Below are 21,158 nucleotides of genomic sequence, written 5' to 3'. Positions count from 1 at the left end.
AGAAGTCTCATTCGGGGTATCTGGATGGGCAGTGCAAGATAATGCCCTTCACAAGGCTCTAGGCAGGGGACTGGCCCTTTAAAATTCAAGGTAGGGATCTCAGGGAACAAAATCAAACTCATGGGGCAGGCTGGGCTGCCTCTCTACCTCTGATACTGTATGAGATAAGGATTTAAGGCCAATTTTTTAAAGTCCTCCTGGGCCAGAACACTGTACAGCACCCTTTTTTTTTTGAGACAGGGTCTCGCTCTGTTGCCAAGGCTGGATGCTCACTGCAGCCTTGACCTCCCAGGCTCAAGTGATTCTCCCACCTCAGCCTCCTAAGTAGCTGGGATCACAGGTGTATGCCACCACACTCGGCTAATTTTTTGTATTTTTTGTTGAGATTGGGTCTCCCTTGTTGCCCAGGCTGGCACCCCTTCTCTTGACAGCAGCAGTAATTGTGACCAAAAAATTCCAAGGGAATGGTGGAACTCAAGGGCCATTTAATGCAGCTATCCTCTGCCTGCAAGGAGTTTCTCCTGTCCTGGCAGTTGTTTGCTTAAGGACCTTTAATGCACACCCCGTGAGCCATTTTTTTTTTTTTTAAGATAGGGTCTCACTCTGTTGCCCAGGCTAGAGTGCAGTGGTGTGATCATGACTCACTGCAGCCTCGACCTCCCAGGCTCAAGTGACTCTCCCACCTCAGCCTCTTAAGTAGCTAGGACTACAGATGCATGCCACCACACTCGGCTCATCTAAAATAATTTTTTAGTAGAGATAAGGCCTCTTTGTGTTGCCCAGGCTGGTCTCAAATTCCTGAGCTCAAGTGATCATCCCACCTTGGCCTCCCAAAGTGCGGTGACTACAGGTGTGAGCCATCGTGCCCAGCCATATACACCTTTATTGCTCTAAGAATTACCTAAGTGTGAAGGGCATGAGAAAGGGTCCATTTTCCCAGTTGTCCATCTGTAAAGGGACCCACCTCTTCCAGCATCTCCAGATTCTTCATCTATCTATTTTGCATCCTCGGCCTCCCCAGGACCCTCCTCAGTCTCTTTAATCTGTGCTCCAAATACTTAGCTTGCAGTGCTGCTCTGCAAATGAGGACTCTAATATAGTCAGTGTGGGGAAGCAAAGCTGGGGGGCAGCAAACAGGGGATTTTCTGACTGACTGGAAGGAAGGTAGAGCATAGCACAGACGAGGCACAGGGCAGGAAAACCCCTGAGGTGCCCCCATTCAAGCAAGGCACCCTCTCCTCCGTTTCCTTCCTGCTTTGCTTGGCTGACGCCTACCTTCCCGACACCAAATTATTGTTTACATGTGGTGATTAATACTACCTTGTGCTTTTGGTTTCATATTTATATTTATAACCCACCTATCTCATCTCGATGCCATAACTGCCTCTGAGTGAAACAAATGTCCCCATTTCTCAGTTTGAGAAAATGAGGCACAGAAAGAATAGAGAGAAAGTAGTATTCGAGACAGAGCTAGAAATAGAGGCTCACTCCTGGGAATCCAAGCTCAATATTCTTTCTCTAGACAACCCTCCCTTCTCTATATATAAAGGGAAAAGCACAGTCTCCTCTCCATAGTCTACAGGAACTGAGGGAAGAAAGGAGAGGATGAGAAGCCCTCCAACTAGTTAAACTCTTTAAGGGAGACAAGATCAAAAAATAAAGTATTATTAAAATTAACAACTAACATTTAATTTTTTTTTTTTTTTTTTTTGAGACAGAATTTTGCTTTTGTTGCCCAGGCTGGAGTGCAATGGCACAATCTCGGCTCACTACAACCTCCACCTCCTGGGTTCAAGCGATTCTCCTGCCTCAGCCTCCCTAGTAGCTGGGATTACAGGCATGCGCCACCATGCCCGGCTATTTTGTATTTTTTTTAGTAGAGATGGTTTCTCCATGTTGGTCAGGCTGGTCTTGAACTCCCTACCTCAGGTGATCTGCCCGCCTCAGCCTCCCAAAGTGCTGGGATTACAGGCGTGAGCCACCACTCCCGGTCAATAACTAAAATTTATATGTTTTTTATGGTTTACAAAGAGCCTTTATAGATACTTCTCATTGGATCCTCATGACAACTTGAGAGGTGGTAATTATACTTGGCTCCTTTAAGAGTCAGGGAAGGGGAGGCCGGGCACGGTGGCTCACGCCTGTAATCTCAGCACTTTGGGAGGCCGAGGCGGGCGAATCTCAAGGTCAAGAGATGGAGACCATCCTAGCTAACACATGGAAACCCCATCTCTGCTAAAAATACAAAAAAATTAGCTGGGCGTGGTGGTGGGCGCCTGTAGTCCCAGCTACTCGGGAGGCTGAGGCAGGAGAATGGCGTGAACCCAGGAGGCAGAGCTTGCAGTGAGCCGAGATCGCACCACTGCACTCCAGCTTGGGCAACAAAGCGAGGCTCCCTCTCAAAAAAAAAAAAAAAAAGAGTCAGGGAAGTGGAGACTCAAGAGGTTGAATGACTTGTCCAGTTAGGGTTAACAAGGAAGCCTGGTTTTATCATTAGTCCTGGACTAGTTATCTGGCCCCAGGGATATTTCAGAGGCTGAGCAGGTCTGCAGTGGCCTGGGCATCGAAGTCTGGGGGAAGGGCTTACTGCTGGTCCCAGATGATGAGGTGGAAGAGGTACTTGGAGAAGTGAGCTCTTCGAGTCTGCAGGGGGCTGCACAGCTCCTTGCCGCCGTGGCTGAGGGAGCAGGAGAGGTAGAAATCTTCATAGCTACAAAAGAAAGGGAGCAGGTCAGGACACCCAGCCCCCAAAACCAATCACCCAAACCTATGCGTCCCTCTAAGGCCAAAATCCATTTCCCCTGGTAAGACTCTCAGTCTCTGAGGGCTGTAACACAGGATCTCCGGATAGGACAGCCAAACTGGATGTAAGGAAATGTGCTCAGGCCAAAGCAACTCAATCTAGATTCCTCTGCTCGGTTTTAGGCTCCACGCTGAGCCTTGTGGTTTTTCTTTCTTTAATGGGAACCGGCCACCCAGCCTCTTTATAGAAAGCTCCAGCCCATGGAGTGTCTGTGTGTGTGTGCGTGTGTGTGCACGCACGTGCATGCGCAAGTGAGAAGGGTGGGGGAGGAAGACGACATATGCCGACATGAATGCCAACACACGGGGGTCCCTGTGGCTCATGACAGGTGCCTGACAGAAGAGGTCAGAGAAGGCCCTGGTTTCCCAGGCTGCCTCCTTTGTTCTCTGCCAATCGCCCAGAGGAATACATTAAATGAGGAACAAAGAGAGAAGGGGAAGGGGGTTGGGGAAACGGGACCGGCAGGGGCGGGGTAGGGCCCAGTGCCTATTCCCTCAGGCCTTGGATGCTGGGGACCCAACAGAGGCAGAGGCGCTGAGGATTTTACCAAAAGAACATCCTCCTCCACCCACCCCTGCAGGCCTAGAGAAACCCAGACAAAGGGTCAATCCCACCTCCCCGCCCCCTCCCACTGGCCAGGGAGCATGCACTCTATCTGGGAATCAGCCATCTGTTGCCACGTCTCCTTCCACTGGTCTTGGATCTGGATGGGGCAGGGATGCAGAGGCAGCCAGCACCAAGAGGGAATAACAGGATCTTCTTCATCTCCTAAGGGACCTCCTCTCTCCCCTAGGATGTCCCCAGCCCAAGTCCTCCTCAGGCACTTGGCTCACCCCCACAGCCCCATTGCACCACAATGTCACACAATGCCACACATCCTAAGACTTAGGACAGTGGTATTACATGCAGATAGGAAAAAGCCCTGGTGGAAGTCAAACTCAGCTTGCTCCCTAGCGGCTACTCAGCCCTGGGCTCACCTGGTAGCCCAGATGATGGGGATGCGGTGGGTGGCATAGACAGTGAAGGCCAGGGACCTGGCGAAATGGCAGGCCTCCTGGACCAGGTCATGCTTGCGGCTCCCGGACACTGCCGTCTGGAAGTCTGCATTGAATGTGTTGCAGTACAGCTCCACCAGGTCCAAGATGGCAGCGGTCAGGGCTTCCACGACCTTCTCTGGGAAGGGAAGGGGTCAGAAGGGAAAGTCATGAGGCCTCCACAAGCCCTACCTTGTTGCCATGGCACTGGCTAGAATGGGATGGCCTAAGACAGTGGTCCCCAAATGCTAGTCAGTCTCTAATAGCTATGACAAAGTTCACCCATCTGCGGTGAAATGAGAAAAAAGCAGAAGCATGTCATGAGCTTTTCATAAAATGACAGTTATACAATGTTAAACATAATCCTTATTTTTACGTATTGCTACTTAGCATTAAAATATCCTTTCTTTTAGGAAACAATGTTAATAATTATTGTCAATTGCTTCAAAAAAGCAAAGGTCAAAAAAGTTCGGCCAAGTAAAAGGCTGCCAATTCTCTCTTGGTCCCCCAAATACTTTGAGGGACATTTTACTGGTCTATGAAATCCGAAAGACTGGGAATCACCATAAGAATCCCAGGGATGCCAAAACAAAAAACAAAACCAAAACAAAGGAATCCCAGGGATACAGGTCAGTCCTAGGGCAAAGTTCAGCTTGAAGGGCACAACAGGGGAATCCTAGAAAAATCATAGGGAAAATTCTTTCTCATCCTCTCCCAAGGCGCACTCTAAATCGGAAAGGTAGCAAGTGTGAGCTGTTGGGAGAATAATCACAATCTACCCAAGTGGGAGGCTTCCCATCTGGATCACAGGGCTAGTGCTGCCCCATCACCCCACTCCCACACTTCTACCCCCTCATCACCATCTCCCAGGGACACCAGGAGGAATGAGTAGGAAAAATAATGAGAAAACACTTTGTGGAAAGAAATGTGCTCTCCAGCTGTGTCCACACCTCATACAGGAACACACACACACACACACACACACACACACACACACACACACACACACACACCCCCCAGCCGAACTCCAACACATAAATCAAGGGGGACAGGCAGAAAAAGGAATCTGGGCAGAGACTGCAGTTTTCAGCAGCCCGACTGGATGAAGATGGAGAGCAGTTCCCTTACCTCGGTTTTCCCTCACAGCCAAGACGCTGGGATCCTGTTGGGAAAAAGAAGAGGGAGGGGAGCTTCAGGGCCATAGCCTTTTTCGTCACAGCTGGAAGAAGGGCTTTTCACAGCTGCGCTCATCTGGACCAGAATGGGCTGCAATGTGAGGAGCTGAGAATCCCCAGAGAGGATAGAGTAATGGTTTGTACCAGATCTGTTTGATGGACAGAGTGAGCTGACGGAGGATAGCAATCATCATGTCCACCCTTCTGAGATATCCCAACCCTCAGGCTACCCGGCTGCAGATCACACTGCCTATGGTGCTGGCCCTGTCTGCAGAGCACACAGCCCCTGCTGGAGTCCCGGAGCCCCTGGCTCTAGAGAGATTTTCCTCCTGGTTTGTTTTTGTACCCTGATGGATATGCAGACTGTCAGGCAATGCCTTGGTGACTGTGAATAAAGCCTTTACTGGCCTGGGCTCTCAACAAGCAGTCCCAGGTAGCTCTCCCTCAACCTCAGGAAGAGGAGACACACTTGGCATCCATTTCTGAAGAGCTCTTGTGGTTGAATTCCTTAAACATAAAAGGTGGAGGTGGAGAGAAGCCCCTTTTTAGTGAGTGAACACCTACACACCCTAGCAACAGGCAACTCAGTTACCTGGCAGTATCCCCCTCCTCCTTCCCCCTGCTAGCACCCTGGGCCCCTTTACCTTCTGAATTTTAGGCTGCATGCGGGAGGGGCAGGGGGGCAGCTGGTTGAGAGCATTGGTGATCTCAGGGGTTTCCACGGCAGCCAGGGCATTGCAGATGGCCTTGACGGACTGGACCACCCTGTCAGCCTTCAGTGGGAAGTCTCCCTGTGGGAGGTGGCACAGTGAGGCTGGCAGACTCTGCTCTCATGCTCTTGGTCTCCAACCCCTCCCCACCCCAGTCTTTAAAGGAAAGAGTTGGGAAGAGTAGAGAGATTCATGATCCTCAGGGGTAAATGTGCAATACATTTTATTTTCAAATATTCAGCATCAGCAAATAATCTCTCCCACTGAATTCAATGGGCCATGCCCACATGCCCCAATTCTTTCAGCCGTTCCCCTTGAAGCTCCTCCTATCTCTAGCCTCTCTCTATAGTTAGTCTACTTATACTAGACACATATATACAGGGTCTCTCCCAGAGACCTGTAGAATTTCCAGACAGATCTCATCTCATTTCTACAGACATGCCACAGCCATAACCTCCCCTCTGCACTTTAGCTCCTGGAATTTTCTCATTTGGAATTCTCTCACCTGTCCAGCTCTGATTACCTATGTACATTTAAATCACAGAGCAGCTAAAATTCTACTTCCTGCATAAAGCCCTCCCTGGCCAATCCCCTTCCTCTAGCATCCTCCAGGAGCCCTTAATTAATTTATTACCATCCTGTCCTGTCTGCTAATAGCTTTGTGTTACTATTCAATTTTTCTAACAAGAACACAAGCTCCCCAAAGGCTATGACTTTTTTTTTTTTTTTTTTTTTTTTTTTGAGACGGAGTCTTGCTCTGTCACCCAGGCTAGAGTGCAATGGTGCGATCTCGGCTCACTGCAACCTCTGCCTCCCAGGTTCAAGCGATTCTCTCGCTTCAGCCTCCTGAGTAGCTGGGATTACAGGCACCTGCCACCACGCCCAGCTAATTTTTGTATTTTTAGTAGAGATGGGGCTTCACCATGTTGGCCAGGCTGGTCTCGAACTCCTGACCTCAGGTGATCTGCCCACCTCAGCCTCCCAAAGTGCTGGGATTACAGGCGTGAGCCACCACACCTGGCCAAGGCTATGACAATTCTTACACTTCTCTACCCATCGTAGCTACTAACAAAGGGCCAGACCAGCACAGCACAGGTGTTCAGAGAGCTTCCCCAACATCACTGGAAATGTTCAAGCACAGGCTGCTGGAGAAGGGATTCTGGCAGTGACTAGACATAATGCTGAACCCCTCAAAAAGGAAGCATTTATGACTACTATTAACTGGATCAATGAGACAGGGATTGGTTTTTGTTTTGTTTTTTGAGATAGGGTCTCACTCTGACATGCAGGCTGGAGTGCAATGGTGTGATCATAGCTCACTACAGCCCCAAACTCCTGGGCTCAAGCGATCTTCCCACCTCAGCCTCCAGAGTAGCTGGGGCTACAGGTGTGTGCCACCATGCCTGGCTAACTTTTGTATTTTTTGTAGAGATGGGGTCTTGCTGTGTTTCCCAGGCTGGCCTTGAACTTTGGGGTTCAAGCAATTCTCCCACCTCAGTTTCCCAAAGGGTTAGGATTACAGGCGTGGGCCATCACACTCAGCAACGGATTGTTTTTGAAGATCACTGTCAGATTTTCTTTGGCATTGTGACATTTAAGACAAATGTTGACTCTCATGGTTTTGAGGCTTGAGACTCTGCGTGAGTCCAAGTGGGGAGGGCTCTGGCCCTCCCTACATGTGAAACCTTCTACCTCCTGATGGTTTCCTACCTGCGATAACAGCAAAACAGAACCTCTCAAACCAGAGGTTTCTGACATTGCTCACAGGATGCATGCTCCAGTGTACATCAAGTGCAGCAGCTGGGAGGTGACAGCTCTAGGTTCCTTAGCTCTGGAGATATACTACTCCAGAGAATGGGACCGGCATGCAGTTTCCGCCCTGCTTCTTCTATAGAGGAGCAGAATCCCTGACTACGCGTTTGCCGTTGCCCAATATCTAGTAGTCTTAGTTTGCCCATGAGCAAGGGGTTAAAAAGAAGTGCTCTGCCAACAGATTTTCAGGCTCCACCCAGACCCCTCATAGTGCTGGGTGATCCCAGGAGGACTGGGGAAGGGGAGAGGAGGAGCTTTCGGGCAGCAGGGCCAGCCCCTGGATTCGTACTCACATCAGCCAGCAAGAAGGCATCCACCTCATTGTGGTAAGTGTCGAACAGAAGACTCAGGGCCTGCCTGGGAGTTGGGGGCAGGGAAAAACCATAGGAGAGGTCATGAAAGACCCAGTGCCCCGGGAAATCCATTTTCTCCCTCCCTCTCCTCAGCTCACACTCTGATTTAAAGGAGCTCCCACTCTTTCTATATGTCCTGTGAAGACTGAAGGAGGGAGAGTCTTTCTATTCTGCCACTTCTCGCCTGGAGAGAATGATGGCAAGGTTCCAGAGGGAAGAGATGAAACATGCCTGGAGTGGGGATCTTCCCTGATAAGATGTGTGGGCCCCAACCCCTGACACGTGCAAGAATCCCTTAGCCCTGGCAGAAAGGCAAGCAGGCACATCTGATGGGATCCCTGCACAGTTCCTGTTTGGAGCACATCCAAGATGGTGCCCACACTCACCTGCTGATAGTCTGCTTGACAGGCCTCTCTTGGAGATGAACGAGGTAGTTCAAGGTGGAGGGGCTCTGGTCATCATTCACCTGTGTAAGAAGTGACCTATTCAGAGAAGGGCTGTGCCCTTATCTCAGCCCAGCACTCCTACCCCCCTCCCACCTGATGTGTTCCATATTGTATTCCCATTCCACCTCCCCAGCCCTGGGCAACCCTCCACCACCCTCACACGAACCGTCCGGGCCAGGTCACTGCGCACAACCTTCTGCTCCATCAGCTGTAGCCGAATGTCAATGTCAAACTTGCGGCAGTATTGGATGTACTCATGACTGCCCAAGGCATGCTTGCTGGTAGGGTAGAGGGACAATACCATTAGCATCCTGGGGATTCACTGGCAAGGGAGATGCATACCTTAGCCTTGGGGAGAGAGATACAGAAAGGTTTAAGTAAGGGGGTAGTACCTGTGTCGTACCCTACTTTGGCTCCTAGAAAATGTCATGGTAGAGCTTAGGAGAAGGAACAGAGGTCTATCTAAACAAAAGCCACCTAATATACTTAATCCTTGGTCGGTATAAATATTGACTCTCTTAGGTATTTATTACCCGTGTGGTAATCACTGGTTCACTCCAGGGCTGGGAACTGTTGGAGAGAGCGGGGAAACAGAGGCACATCACAGGGAGCAGTTGTTGAAGCCCTATCTTCTGGGCCTCTGTATAGGGGACAACCAGGAAGAGACATGTTGGAGTCTGCCTGTGCTCAGGCTCCAGGATGGGAGCTCAGCGAGTGACCCCTCTTCCAATGCTACCAACTAGGGTGCTGAGGCCAAAAGAACTTGGGGCAAACCCACCAAGCCTCCAGATCAGTGTCCCCACCCAACTTCTTTTTCTACCTTCCATCTGTTGGCCCTGCCTGCTTGTGAATAACCTTACAAATTTCTACTTCTTGAAAAGTCTCAAATGCATGCCAGTCCCACCTGCTCAAGCACCCACGTGTGAGACTCCCCCTTTCAGAGAGAAGGCCTAGGAGCCCTCGGCGATCCAACCTCTTTCTCTCTCCCAAATCACACCTTCATCAGCAAGGAAACCCAAGAGGAGGGGCAGAGGGAGAACTACCTCCAGGCCAGCACTGCAGGCCTGGGCCTGGCCTTAGCAGCTGGGTAACAGAAGCCGGAAAAGGACTTCCTTCCTCAGCAGAGCTGGGAATCTAGGCCAGAAATGGAGAGGAGAGGACAAGAGCATAAGCGGGGCAGTATGTGCAGAAGCTGGCGGAGGTGCAGGGCCCAGGGTCATCTAGGTCCAGCGAGGACTCGAGTGAGGGGTTCTCCACATCCTGAGAGGACCAAATCTCCGATCTAGGCCCTCTCAGATCTAAGACTGAAGTGCAGCCAAAACCTGGAGGTGGTGAGGCTGGGCCACGGGGCTGGGCCTGGTGGGAGAGCCTGGGAGGAAGGAAGAGTGTGGTGGGGCTGGAGGAGGTGGCAGGAAACCCAACCCTCCCACGGGACTGCCTCAAGGTTCTTATCTGAGAGCAGCCTGCATCCTGAACCCACTCGCCCCCCTCAGTATCAGCCCCTCCTGCCAGGCAGGGGTAGAAAATCTGAGGGCTTCCTTGGGAACTAGCAGATTTCTGGAACCCCCAGAGGGTCCTTTCCACCCCCACCCCGGGCAGTTGTCATGTGTTGGGGGTCTGGGGACTGGGCCAGGAAACAGCATTTATTGTGCTTTTCTGTTGGGTGGGAGTGGGGCTCCTGGGCCAGGAGTCACGGACACAGGTCCCCTGGGGACTTGCTTGATCTTCTCTGTGGAAGGCCTTCCTCTCTATGCATTCAAGTGAGAGTATGAGGGGTGTGATCTGAGGACCGCTGACCCTGTCCCACCTCACTAAGAATATTTCACCTGAGTCTTGGCAGGAAGGTAGAACTTGACAGCTCCCACTACCTCCGGACCCAGGGGCTCCAGGATTTAGGGTGCTGCAAGGGAAATGGCAGTATCTGTGCAGCCCAGAGCCCTAGGACTTCTCTCCGTGGGCTGCTCCTTCCCTGCTGGTATTTACTGATTGCTCACAGGTCATTCTCACATTTCACCCTCACTGCAGCTTACAGAGGGCCCTGAGCATCAATCAGGCTTCACAAGCAGTAAGTGGCAAGTCAGAATTCAAACCTGTGTAATGGTGTCAGCAGGAGCTCCAACTTACCCACTATGTCCCCTTGTTCCCTTCTAACAGTGGCAGGCCACCTGGCACTCTCTCTGCCAGGCAACCCTGAGTCTAGGACCCCTCCTCTTCCTCTAGGGGAAAGTGTGTTACATAAGTGAGTTTAAAGGTGGGGCACATTTGAAGGGTACCCTGGAGTTGTACCATACAGAACCCTGCCTCTTTCTTTTCCCTTAGCTTCCAGATGAGGAGGCAGAGGCCAGAAAGGACCCCACAATATCCCTAAATTTGAAATAAGCCCAGATAGCTGGGCACAGTGGCTCACGCCTGTAATCCCAGCACTTTGGGAGGCCAAGGCGGGCAGATCACCTGAGGTCAGGAGTTCGAGACCAGCCTGGCCAACGTGGTGAAACCCAGTCTCTATTAAAAAATACAAAAATTAGCCGGGCGTGGTGGTGCTCATGCCTGTAATCCCAACTACTCAGGAGGCTGAGGCATGAGAATCGCTTGAGCCTGGGAGGCGGAGGTTGCAGTGAGCTGAGTGAGATGGCGCCACTGCACTCCAGCCTGCGCGACAGAGCAAGACTCTGTCTCAAAAAAAGAAAGAATCCCAGAAATGAATCTGCCATCCTGACTGCCAAATCTTGTGCTCTAGACATAGATCAACCATCCTTGCATCTAGACCTGAATGTAAGAGAGAGAAAAAGCAAGCAGTGGCACTTATAGGGCACTCCTAAGAAGTGAGACACAGGTCTCTCCTTTCTCCATTCCCAAGATGTGCTTCCTCCAAGTGGACAGAGATTGGGGGCAGGAGTGGCTCTAAAGCCTAAGAGAGGAAAGCAGATCTTATCTGTCTGCTGTCACACAGCTGTACCATCTGAGAAGTGGTAACCTTGCCCCTGCCTCTCTTCCACTGCAGCCCTCCAGAGCCCAGGGTAGTGGAAAGGGGGTTGCCTCATCTGGTCCACATCAGACTTTCCAGGGAGGCTGCTTTCCAGAGAGGGCACTGGATGGAGAGGAGCTGGAGGCACGCCTTTGGGAGGAGGATAACTAGCTGCACGGGCCAGCTGGGGAAAAGACTTGTTGGCAGGAGAATGGGGAGAGACAGTAATTGTAATTTCTCCCCTGGGCTCCACAAGGGCGCTTCTGCCCAGTCCTCCTTTTGCCCCAGCCATAAAAACACCACACATAATCTAGAGCAGGAGATACAGCACTACCCATATAGTCTCCCCAAGCCCACCCCTCCCCACAAATACACACATCTCTCCATAAGCAGAATCTGCAAGCAGATATGACCTAGTCTTTGCCTAATCCCAGCTCCAAGCTCTTTCCACAGCAGACTTGGCTCAGGACGTCAGCCAACCCTGCTGGAAGACAGAGCTCCTGGGGAAAGTGCTACGTGGCCGAGAGTGTGCCCAGAAAGCAGGAGCATTGACTGTGGGATTGGGGCGGAGCTGCCAGGCCGGTCCCAGCACCAATCCCATGAAGCCCCCTCACAATCTTATTACCAGGAAGGCAGGGGCTACCTCCCACCCATTCACTCACTTCTGCAGGAATTCCTCCAGCCCACAGGGCTTTAGCACAAAGTCACCTACGTCCACATTCCTCAGGTCATCATGGGTGTAACACAGGGTCTGGTAGATAAGCAAGTCTACAGTGGAGGAACCTGTGAAGGGTAAGGTAGGGGGAGCAATGATGACAGATGTCAAGGCAGATGGGTCTCAGTTTCTCCACCCTGATCCCCCTTCCCAGCTAAGTATTCTCCAGCACCATCACCAACCAGATAAAGCAGGCAAGTAGTTCAGAGTTGGGGAAAGTGACTGCACTAGAATGCTGGCCCCATAGCCAGTCCCTCACCCCCAAAGGAGCATCCTCACTGCCCTTCATCTGGGCCACAAGATGAGGTGGGAATCGAGTCCAAAACACAGTCATCCCCACCCCACTTCAAGGGACGCTCACACCCTCTCCCCTCTCACTAACTTACAGTTGCAGGTGAAAGTGAGTGCCTCTTGAAGCCTGTCACACAACACAGTCACCTTCAGGTTGACCTCATCCCCAAGGTGCTCTGGGCTAGGGGTGACAGCACTCCAGACATAGCCAGTGAGGGAGTAGTCTTGGATGTCAGAGCCAGATCGAAGGCTGTACAGAGAGAAAAAAAAAACCCTCGCTGTGCCTTTAGAAGAGAGTAGTTGAGAAGAGGTCTGTTGGGACCCTCATGCTCCGAGGCTCAAGAGCCCCTCTGTCCCCACTCAGCCCAGCCCTCCAAATTTGCAGGCCAGGATGGGGGCAGTGGGGTAGCAGCTCTGAGAAACCCCCTTCTTGACACTTCTCTTATAATTGCAAAATGTTTCCCACCATTGAACAGTACAAATAGTTCTAAAATGACAAAGCTTTCCATGCTAAATTTAATGGAAAATTTTTTGTAAATCCATTTCCTTTCTCTTTTAGTTCCAGATAACACTCTTATCGCCAGCTGGGGTGCATTTGCTCTTAAGGGCAACTGAGGGTCAGACCCTAGAATGATCAGGATACTTTGACCATTCAATGGAGGTTTCATGAATTTTGTTAAAAATGTGAGACTTCTAAGATTTCAAAAACCCTGCAGACACTTGTTGTAGGAAGCATTTTCATAGCTATGAACTGAGATTTATTTAATTATGGTGCTTCTTCCCTCCTAAAGAAAGTTCTGAAATGGATGGCCCTCCTCCCCATCCCCCATAGCCCTCCCAAATCCCCTGCCCCATTCTTTAACTCTTACATATCTAGCATGTGGCAAAATGCAGCAACCTCCTCATCTCTCTCTTCTGAGACCTCAAACAACTCATGGCCATTGGCAACGGTGTGGGGCCGGGAGCCCACCTTTAAGAGAAGAGCAGACGACTCAGTGCCTTTTCCCTCATGGTGTCCCCTCCCTATGAGGTACTCCCAGACCTAAACTCAAACTCTAGATGAAAAGACTTTCTAGTCACTCGACATTCAATGAAAGGGGCACGAGAACATATGGGACATCCGGGAATACATGTATCTGCTGTCCTAGGAGACCAGGAGCCAAGTTGAAGAAGGAGGCGAAGCTCTGGCTGAGATGGACAAGAGTGTGGCCAAAGTCACTTCAGGAGGGAACAGTCTGATAAGCGTGAGGCAGCCGGTAAGGCAATCCAGTGCTGTTGGGCCGCTCCTGCAACACAGGCTTTCCGGGCGATTCTCCCAGAGGCGTGACAGGGAGCAGAGCAGGCAGCTGTTTTTCCCAGCCGCTCTACTGAGGCTAGAGCAGGTGGGCTGCCCAAATGGTGCCCAGGGAAGCTTGGCCCTCGTCTAAAGCCTCAATATCCACAAGCCCCAGGGACCCAAAGCAGAGACAGACCCAGAACCCTTAGATAGAGGAGATGACTCAGACACATGTGCCTTCTGGGTAAATGCTATTTGAGGAAGAAAGCGCCAAAGCAGTGGTCTGGGCAGGGGAGGACCTGGTAGAAGCTTGGCTCCTCTGGCTTCCGAGTCAGCCAGCTCTGAACGGCCGGAACGTCAGGGAGCCTGCCTTGGCCCCACTTCCTCTCTCAAAATACGTGTGTGGCGGTGAGATTCTCAGACAAGGTCCCAAATGGTCTCCCATCCCAGAGCTGCTTTCAGTCACCCAGGAGGGTTCCTAAAGAAGCCACTAGCAAGGCCTGTAGCCCAGCCCTAGGAAGAAGGAAGTGAGGGGGAGGGAGAGCTGGTGCATGACAGGTTTCTGCCTGAGAGGTCTGCTCAGGGCAGCCTGGGAGGCCACACCGGGGAACGAGGCTTCAGCTCAGATGGAGATTCGGCCGGCGTGTGGTTCCAACAGCTGTTTCTGGGGGGAGTCTAGCTCCGGCCTACGCGCATCGCAACGCCTCACATCTCTCATCCAACCCACTGGCTACTCTCAAGTCCTCCCTGCCTCTTGGGGCAGATGACAGCAACTGAGCTCCTCATTTGAATATCCAGACTGTTTCCTCTGGTTGACCCTCTCTTGTTAGCCTTGCTCCCCTGGGTGTGCATGGGCGGCGGGGGGTGGGGGTGCACAGAGGGGAGGGCAGCAGTGGGGACAGTTGGCATGTGAGGCCCTGGCTCTGCCAAGTTCGTGCCTGTGTCCCAGTCAAAACAATAGTACCACTGTCAGCAATTAACCCACAAGAGAAAGGAGAGAGAGAGGAAGAAAAAGAGAAAGAGAGAGAGACAGTGGGGGGAGGGAAGAGAAGGCAAGAGAGGGAGAGAGGGAGAGAACAGAGTGGCCACTGAAGGCCACTGTCATGCCCTTTCTGTACCACTCACTGGCACCATAAGAAAACAAAAGCCACTTACGTTTGCCCGGCTGGCAGGCCCTGGTGGCATCGCCCGATGCTGGCTGGGGGAGTCTGCCGGGCAGAGGCTGGCAGCGGGGGTATCAGGCTGGCATTTGGAGCCAGCCATTTCCAGAGCTGGCTCCTCTGGCCTGGGATAAGGAGGTTCCCTCTGGCTGGAAGCCCGACGAAAACGGGGCGGTGGTATAGGCCGAGGGCCCAAGGGGTCCCCCCTCCCAGCAGGCTGAGCCCCTGCAACAAGCTGAGCCGGGGAGGACCAAGGCCGCATTTCCCCACTCAGAACTGGCAAGAGCTTTTTGCTTTGTGGCTGCTTCTTCAAGGAGATTCTGGGCTGAGCTCTGTCTCAGAACTCTGATGACATGCAGGGGATGGGGAAGGGTGAGGGAGTAGAGGAGGCAGGAGAGAGAAGGAGTGACAGAGGTGACCACCTACCAGAGTGCCCTGACTCAGTGAGCAGGCCCAGCTGGGTGTGAGGAACTCAGAGCTGGGAACAGGAATCTCCCAGTCCCTATAAATAGCGGGAACAGCCCCACCTCTCAGAGCAGGGACTTTAAAAATCCCTGAGCTCTAGGGATGTGGCTTATCCCAGGAGCTGATTCTGCTTTTGGGGGGACTCTCTTAGCAGAAGCAGAGGAAGGAAGAACTGTGTAGCTCTTCAGAGTTGGGAAGGTTCCCAAAGGCTAGACACAAAGTGGGAAAACCCCAGTGCCCCTTAAACAATGGCTAAGGAGGAAACCAGGATGGAATGAAGTAGAATGCTACGCTGTCATAGAAGGCATCAGCAGCCAGGGGCATTGGCTTACGCCTGTAATCCCAGAACTTTGGGAGGCCAAAGTGGACAGATCACCTGAGGTCAGGAGTTCGAGACCAGCATGGCCAATGTGGTGAAACCCCATCTCTACTAAAAATACAAAAATTAGCTGGGCATGGCGGCAGGTGCCTGTAATCCCAGCTACTTGGGAGGCTGAGGCAAGAGAATCTCTTGAACCCGGAGGCAGAGGCTGCAGTGAGCCGAGATGGCACCACTGCCACTGCACTAAAGCCTGGCGACAGAGCAAGACTCCATCTCAAAAAAAAAAGGCATCAGCCATGGGGGTGTCACTTGTCTCTTGACTCCTTGCAGCCAGGGTTTCCAGGGACCAAGGATGAAACACAAAGAGGCCTTCTGGTCCCACCTAGGAGATGCTGCTGAAGCTCCCCTAAACCAGAAAAAGGATCAGAGCTGCCCTGGCACCTGCCTGGGGGCTTTGACCTAGATAGTTCACTATTTTACACTACGTACTGATAAAAATAAAACTATTTGTCATACTGCATATTTTTTCTAAATATTTTCATTGTGAGAAGAGAATGGGTAGAGACGAATAATGCAAGGGTTGCACGACAATGTGAATGTTGTCAGTGCCACTGACTGCACACTTCCAAATGGTTACAGTGGCGAATTTTACGTTACGTATATTTTATCACAATAAAGAACAGAGCAGGGAGAGAGAGAGAGAGAAAGGGAGAAGGAGAGGAGGAGAGAGAGGGCTTAGGAACGAGAGAGGCCAGGGCTGAATGCTGGCCCTGCTATTGCTTGCTGTGTGGCTTTGGACTATCAGGAAGGGTTGTTGTGGAGATCTGGACCAGGGTCTGGCATTCAGTGGGCACTAAACAAGTGGTTACTATTGTGAATGATCTTCATCGCCACGCAGCGTTTTTGGCAGAACAGGGCCTCAGAGCAAGCGGAAGCAACTTGCTCCGGTCCAGAGGGCCATTCAGCCAGTCAATAATGAATCCCCTAACTCCCAATTCAGTCCTTACATCAGGAAGCAGGCACACGCTAGGAACCAGGATTCCCAAATGCCTGCCCCAGAAGGGCTGTTTTGGCCAAGATACATGAAACCTGGCCCTGAGAAGGAGCCCTCTCTCTACTGGTGTCCACCCCTAATCAAGCCTCCCTTGGACCTCCCCCACCAGGGCCAGGGTCCCAATGGCAGAAAAAGAGGGTAGGAGAGGCCTAAAGGGGTAAGGACTTGGCAGAGTTGGATGCAGAACAGCAGAGAGACTAGTCCCTGTTTCTGAAGGACATGGAGAAAGGAAGGCAGAAGAAACACAAGAAGGTCCTTACCGGGGCTGCAGAAATCCGGCGGTTCTTGCCAGGCGTCGCATTCTTTCGGTTGCCATAGCGGGCGGCATAGGTGCGGGGGGGCACCTGAGGGGGCATAGTCTTGCTCCTGGCCACGGGTTTTCCAGAGGTGTCTTTGCTGAAGTCCAGGGGCCCTCGGCCCTCCTTCCAGCCCCTGGTGGCATCCCGCAACATCTCCGCATCATAGGTCGATTTCAAGTTGAGCCTAGTAATTGCATCATTGATACCATCATAGTCCACAGACCCCAGTAGGCGCCCCTGACCCCCACCTCCTGGCACCTCTTCCTCTTCTAGGATCCGATGCTCTAGCAGTTTGCCAGGCAATTGTTCGACCAAAGAGAAAGTGTTGATGTCATTGGGCTGGGAGATCTTGGAGGATGAGGGGGACCCCTTTCTGGGAGGCAGGGGAGGGGTATCCCAGATAGAAGCTCGGGGAGGCAGAGGAGGTGGGGATAGTTTCTTGCAAGAGTTCTCTATGTCCCCTGGTCCTGGGGATGAAGAGACTCCCCCATCTGAACCATCAAAAATGTAGAGATAGTCTCCAGACAGGGAGCCTTTGGGCCAGGGATCTGAGCCAGGCTGGGGCCCTTGGGAGGTAGAGTGGTTGGGCGGCCCTTCCTGTGGGGAGAGTGAGTTGTAGTTGAGGGTAGGATCAGAGCCAGAGAGACCGCGTAACAGCTTGAGGTCGGTCCGCCTTCCTGCTGGCTTGCTGTAGAAGTCTACCCCAGGCTCATCCCAGCTGATGAGAGAGGGGTCTGCGTTCTGCTTGGCTCTGTTCTCCTCCTTGTCATGCCGGAGCCGGGACAGGGCATCATACTCCATCTGCAGGGCTTCCGCCATCGCCAGCTCTTTGCGGCTGATGCCCACTGACTCCAAGGACTTCCAGTGTTCCCCATTGCCCTGAGTCGAAGACATGGTGAGGATGGGGGACACAGGCGACAAAGAAGTCTCTACTTCCTGCCAACGTCAGTTCTGGAGGGTTGTGACATGGTGTCCGGGTGCCTGCAGGTGAGGAGTAAAAATATCAATCAGTCACAAAGAGAGATTTACTAATAATCCATAATAATCCAATTTAGGTGATATTATCTGGGCCAGTGCCTGCTTCTTCGGTGTGTATAACGAATGGAATGTACAGGAAGATGGAGGAAAAAAGGGATACCAAGACAACTTTACCTATTATATCCAACTATCCATCCATTCATCTCTACATGTCTCATCTCTGCACCCTAATCCCTATACTCACCTCTGTCATCTGTGCCCCAAAAAGAGAGAGAGGCACTTCTTTTTTTTTTTTTTTTGAGATGGAGTCTCGCTGTGTCGCCCAGGCTGTAATGCAATGGTGCGATCTCGGCTCACTGCAACCTCTGCCTCCCGGGTTCAAGTGATTCTCCTGCCTCAGCCTCCCCAGTAGCTGGGATTACAGGCGCCCACCACCTCGCCTGGCTAATTTTTGTATTTTTAGTAGAGACAGGGTTTTGTCATGTTGGCCAGGCTGGTTTCGAACTCTTGACCTCAGGTGATCCACCCGCCTCGGCCTCCCAAAGTGCTGGGATTACAGGCGTGAGCCACCACGCCCAGCCAAGAGGCACCTTCTACTAGCCAAGAAGAAGAGATGGAAGCAAAGCTTCTCCAGTCAATTTGAAGAGGACAGCTCTCATACACTACTGGTGGGGAATGTAAAATGGTACAACCACTTTGGAAAACAGCCAGGTTCTTAAAAAGGTAAACATACATCTAACACAGGATTCAACTATCACTTCTACTTATCCAAGAAAAATAAATGTATATGTCTACACAAAGACTTGTTCATGAATATCCACAGCAGCTTTATTTGTAATATCCCAAAATGTCCATCAACAGTGGATGGATTTTTAAAAATGTGATGTCTATACAATTGAATACTACTTGGCAATAAAAAAGAATGAATTATTGACAAATGTAATAACAAGGCTAATCTTAAAATAGCTTTGCTGATTAAAAGATGCCAGACAAAACAGTATGAGTATGTATGATTCCATTTATATAAAATTCTGGAAAATGCAAACTGATCTATAATGACAGAAAGCAGATCAGTGGTATCTGGGGGATGGAGTGGAAAGAGGGGTGGATTACAAAGGGACACAAGTGAACCTTTGGAGGTGATGAATATGTTCATTATCTTGATTGTGGTCATGGCTTCATTGGTATACTCACATGTCAAAACTTATCACATTACACACTTTCAATCTGTATATTTTATTATGTCAATTACACCTCAATAAAACTATAAATGAAAAGTACAAGAGAACCCTGTGAAACGGACCTTGTAATTACTCAGCTTGCACTAGGACCCTCCCAAAATACACCAATATATAAAATAAAACAAAGCTTGCCAACAGGTGAGACCCGGCTACCTGATGTCTTACAGGTGTGCCAAAATATTGATTTTCCCCCCTCAGCCCTCAGGAAGCCACAAAGGATCTCCAGGCCGGTGCTTCCACTTACTTCAGTGGTGGCATCCTTTTCTCTAGCAGCCATGACATGAACAGAGTTCAGAAGCACTCAACAAATGGTGGTAATGACAAGGTCAGTCTGGCCCAGTGGTTCTCAACCCCAGCTGCAACATTAGCAACACTGGGGGAACTTTTTTTTTTTTTTTTTTTTTTTGAGATGGAGTCTCACTCTGTCGCCCAGGCTGGAGTGCAGTGGCGGGATCTCGGCTCACTGCAAGCTCCACCTCCCGGGTTCATGCCATTCTCCTGCCTCAGCCTCCCGAGTAGCTGGGACTACAGGCACCCACCATCACACCCGGCTAATTTGTTGTATTTTTAGCAGAGATGGGGTTTCACCGTGTTAGCCAGGATGGTCTCAATCTCCTGACCTGGTGATCCACCCACCTCGGCCTCCCAAAGTGCTGGGATTACAGACGTGAGCCACTGCACCCGGCCCGACTGGGGGAACTTTTAAAAAGTACCAAAGCCCAGCCGGGTACGATGGCTCACGCCTATAATCCCAGCACTTTGGGAGGCTGAGGTGGACGGATCATCTGAAGTCAGGAGTTCGAGACCAGCCTGGCTAACATGGTGAAAACTCGTTTCTACTAAAAATATAAAAAATTAGCCAGGTGTGGTGGCATGCGTTTATAATCCCAGCTACTCAGGAGGCTGAGGCAGGAGAATCGCTTGAACCTGGGAGGCGGAGGTTGCAGGGAGCCGAGATTGCATCATTTCACTCCAGCTTGGGCAACAAGAGCAAAACTCTGTCTAAAAAAAAAAAAAGTACTGAAGCCTGAATACTCTCAAGAGATTCTGATTTAATTGCTCTGTGGTAGAGTAATGGTATTTTTTAAAAACTCCCCAGGAGATTCTAATGTGTAGCCCAACCTTAGAACTGTGGATCTATGAATGTGTGTTTGTGATTAGGTTGGGGGAGACCAGTGTGAAGTAGTCACTTCCGACTCTTAGCATCAGCAGCCAAGAGGTTGACAGTTCCATAAAAATTATCAGAAAATGTTCATTCTATTGTACCGCTTCACCCAACAGGTAACAAACATGAAATTACACCTCATGATTAGAATGTTGAAAACATCAATAGGAAAAAGGCTCAGATAGACTCTTGGGTGGCAAGTTGCTTAGATTCAAAATAAGTTAGGACAAAGGTATCCCTTACCCTGGGGTGCCTCCCAGGACCCTGGTACATCTGTCAGGTATAGGCACAGGACCCTGGTCTGAAGGGTTCTGGCTCAGTGAATCTGACAACTATTGCACTTAGGAATTTGTTCAACAAGGACAGACTGGCCCAAGCCCAGCCTCAGAGTATCTAAAGCAGTTCACTGTTAACTAAATTTCTCTGCCTTTCCACAGCTCCTTACAGATCACTTTTTATCCACAGTGGGTATGAGGAAGTCTTGCTATTTGAAATTCAAAGGAGTAGCATAAGCAGATGGAGATATCCAGAACCTAGCTGCCTGGAGCTGGGAGACTAGTCCCAGGAAAACGAGGGCCTAGTGCCTTATAGATAGGAGATACCAGATAAATGCTCAAAGTTGGATTGGGCTTAAGTATGTTAATCCAGAGAATGACTGTGTATTTTCAGCGCTGAGCTAGGACAAGCATAGTATTAAGATTTGACTTAGCAGGCACTATTGTGAGAGGGAAAATTCAGGCCATTGGAAATAATCTTTCTCAACTTCCAGTCTCTCTTCCAACACCCACTTATGCATACTTGCACTCAGCTTCACTTTCTTCCTTTTGGCCCAGGGGAAGCAGATTCCTGCCTCCTGCTGAGGCACAATCCTCTTCTGCTGCTGCCCCATCCACT

At 50.8% G+C, this 21,158-nt stretch overlaps 1 protein-coding gene across 1 annotated transcript in view; it reads right to left on the bottom strand.

The window, feature by feature from the left end:
* PIK3C2B (phosphatidylinositol-4-phosphate 3-kinase catalytic subunit type 2 beta) overlaps window positions 1–21,158 on the bottom strand; it is a 74,954-nt gene that overhangs the window by 32,153 nt on the left and 21,643 nt on the right. The window contains exons 2-12 of the mRNA XM_054446414.2: window positions 16,842–17,861; window positions 13,174–13,274; window positions 12,400–12,554; window positions 11,961–12,081; window positions 8,500–8,611; window positions 8,274–8,353; window positions 7,828–7,891; window positions 5,657–5,803; window positions 4,966–4,999; window positions 3,781–3,976; window positions 2,588–2,710 (exon numbers count right to left, since the gene is read on the bottom strand). Coding sequence (XP_054302389.1) covers window positions 2,588–2,710; window positions 3,781–3,976; window positions 4,966–4,999; window positions 5,657–5,803; window positions 7,828–7,891; window positions 8,274–8,353; window positions 8,500–8,611; window positions 11,961–12,081; window positions 12,400–12,554; window positions 13,174–13,274; window positions 16,842–17,774 — 2,066 coding nt within the window. The 5' untranslated portion in view covers window positions 17,775–17,861. The remainder of the gene's footprint in view (window positions 1–2,587; window positions 2,711–3,780; window positions 3,977–4,965; window positions 5,000–5,656; window positions 5,804–7,827; window positions 7,892–8,273; window positions 8,354–8,499; window positions 8,612–11,960; window positions 12,082–12,399; window positions 12,555–13,173; window positions 13,275–16,841; window positions 17,862–21,158) is intronic.

The sequence above is a fragment of the Pongo pygmaeus genome, chromosome 1, assembly GCF_028885625.2.
Source record: "Pongo pygmaeus isolate AG05252 chromosome 1, NHGRI_mPonPyg2-v2.0_pri, whole genome shotgun sequence".
Lineage (NCBI taxonomy): Eukaryota > Metazoa > Chordata > Mammalia > Primates > Hominidae > Pongo > Pongo pygmaeus.
The sequence above is the reverse complement of the archived record's forward strand: the minus strand, read 5'-3'. Positions and strand labels throughout refer to the sequence as shown.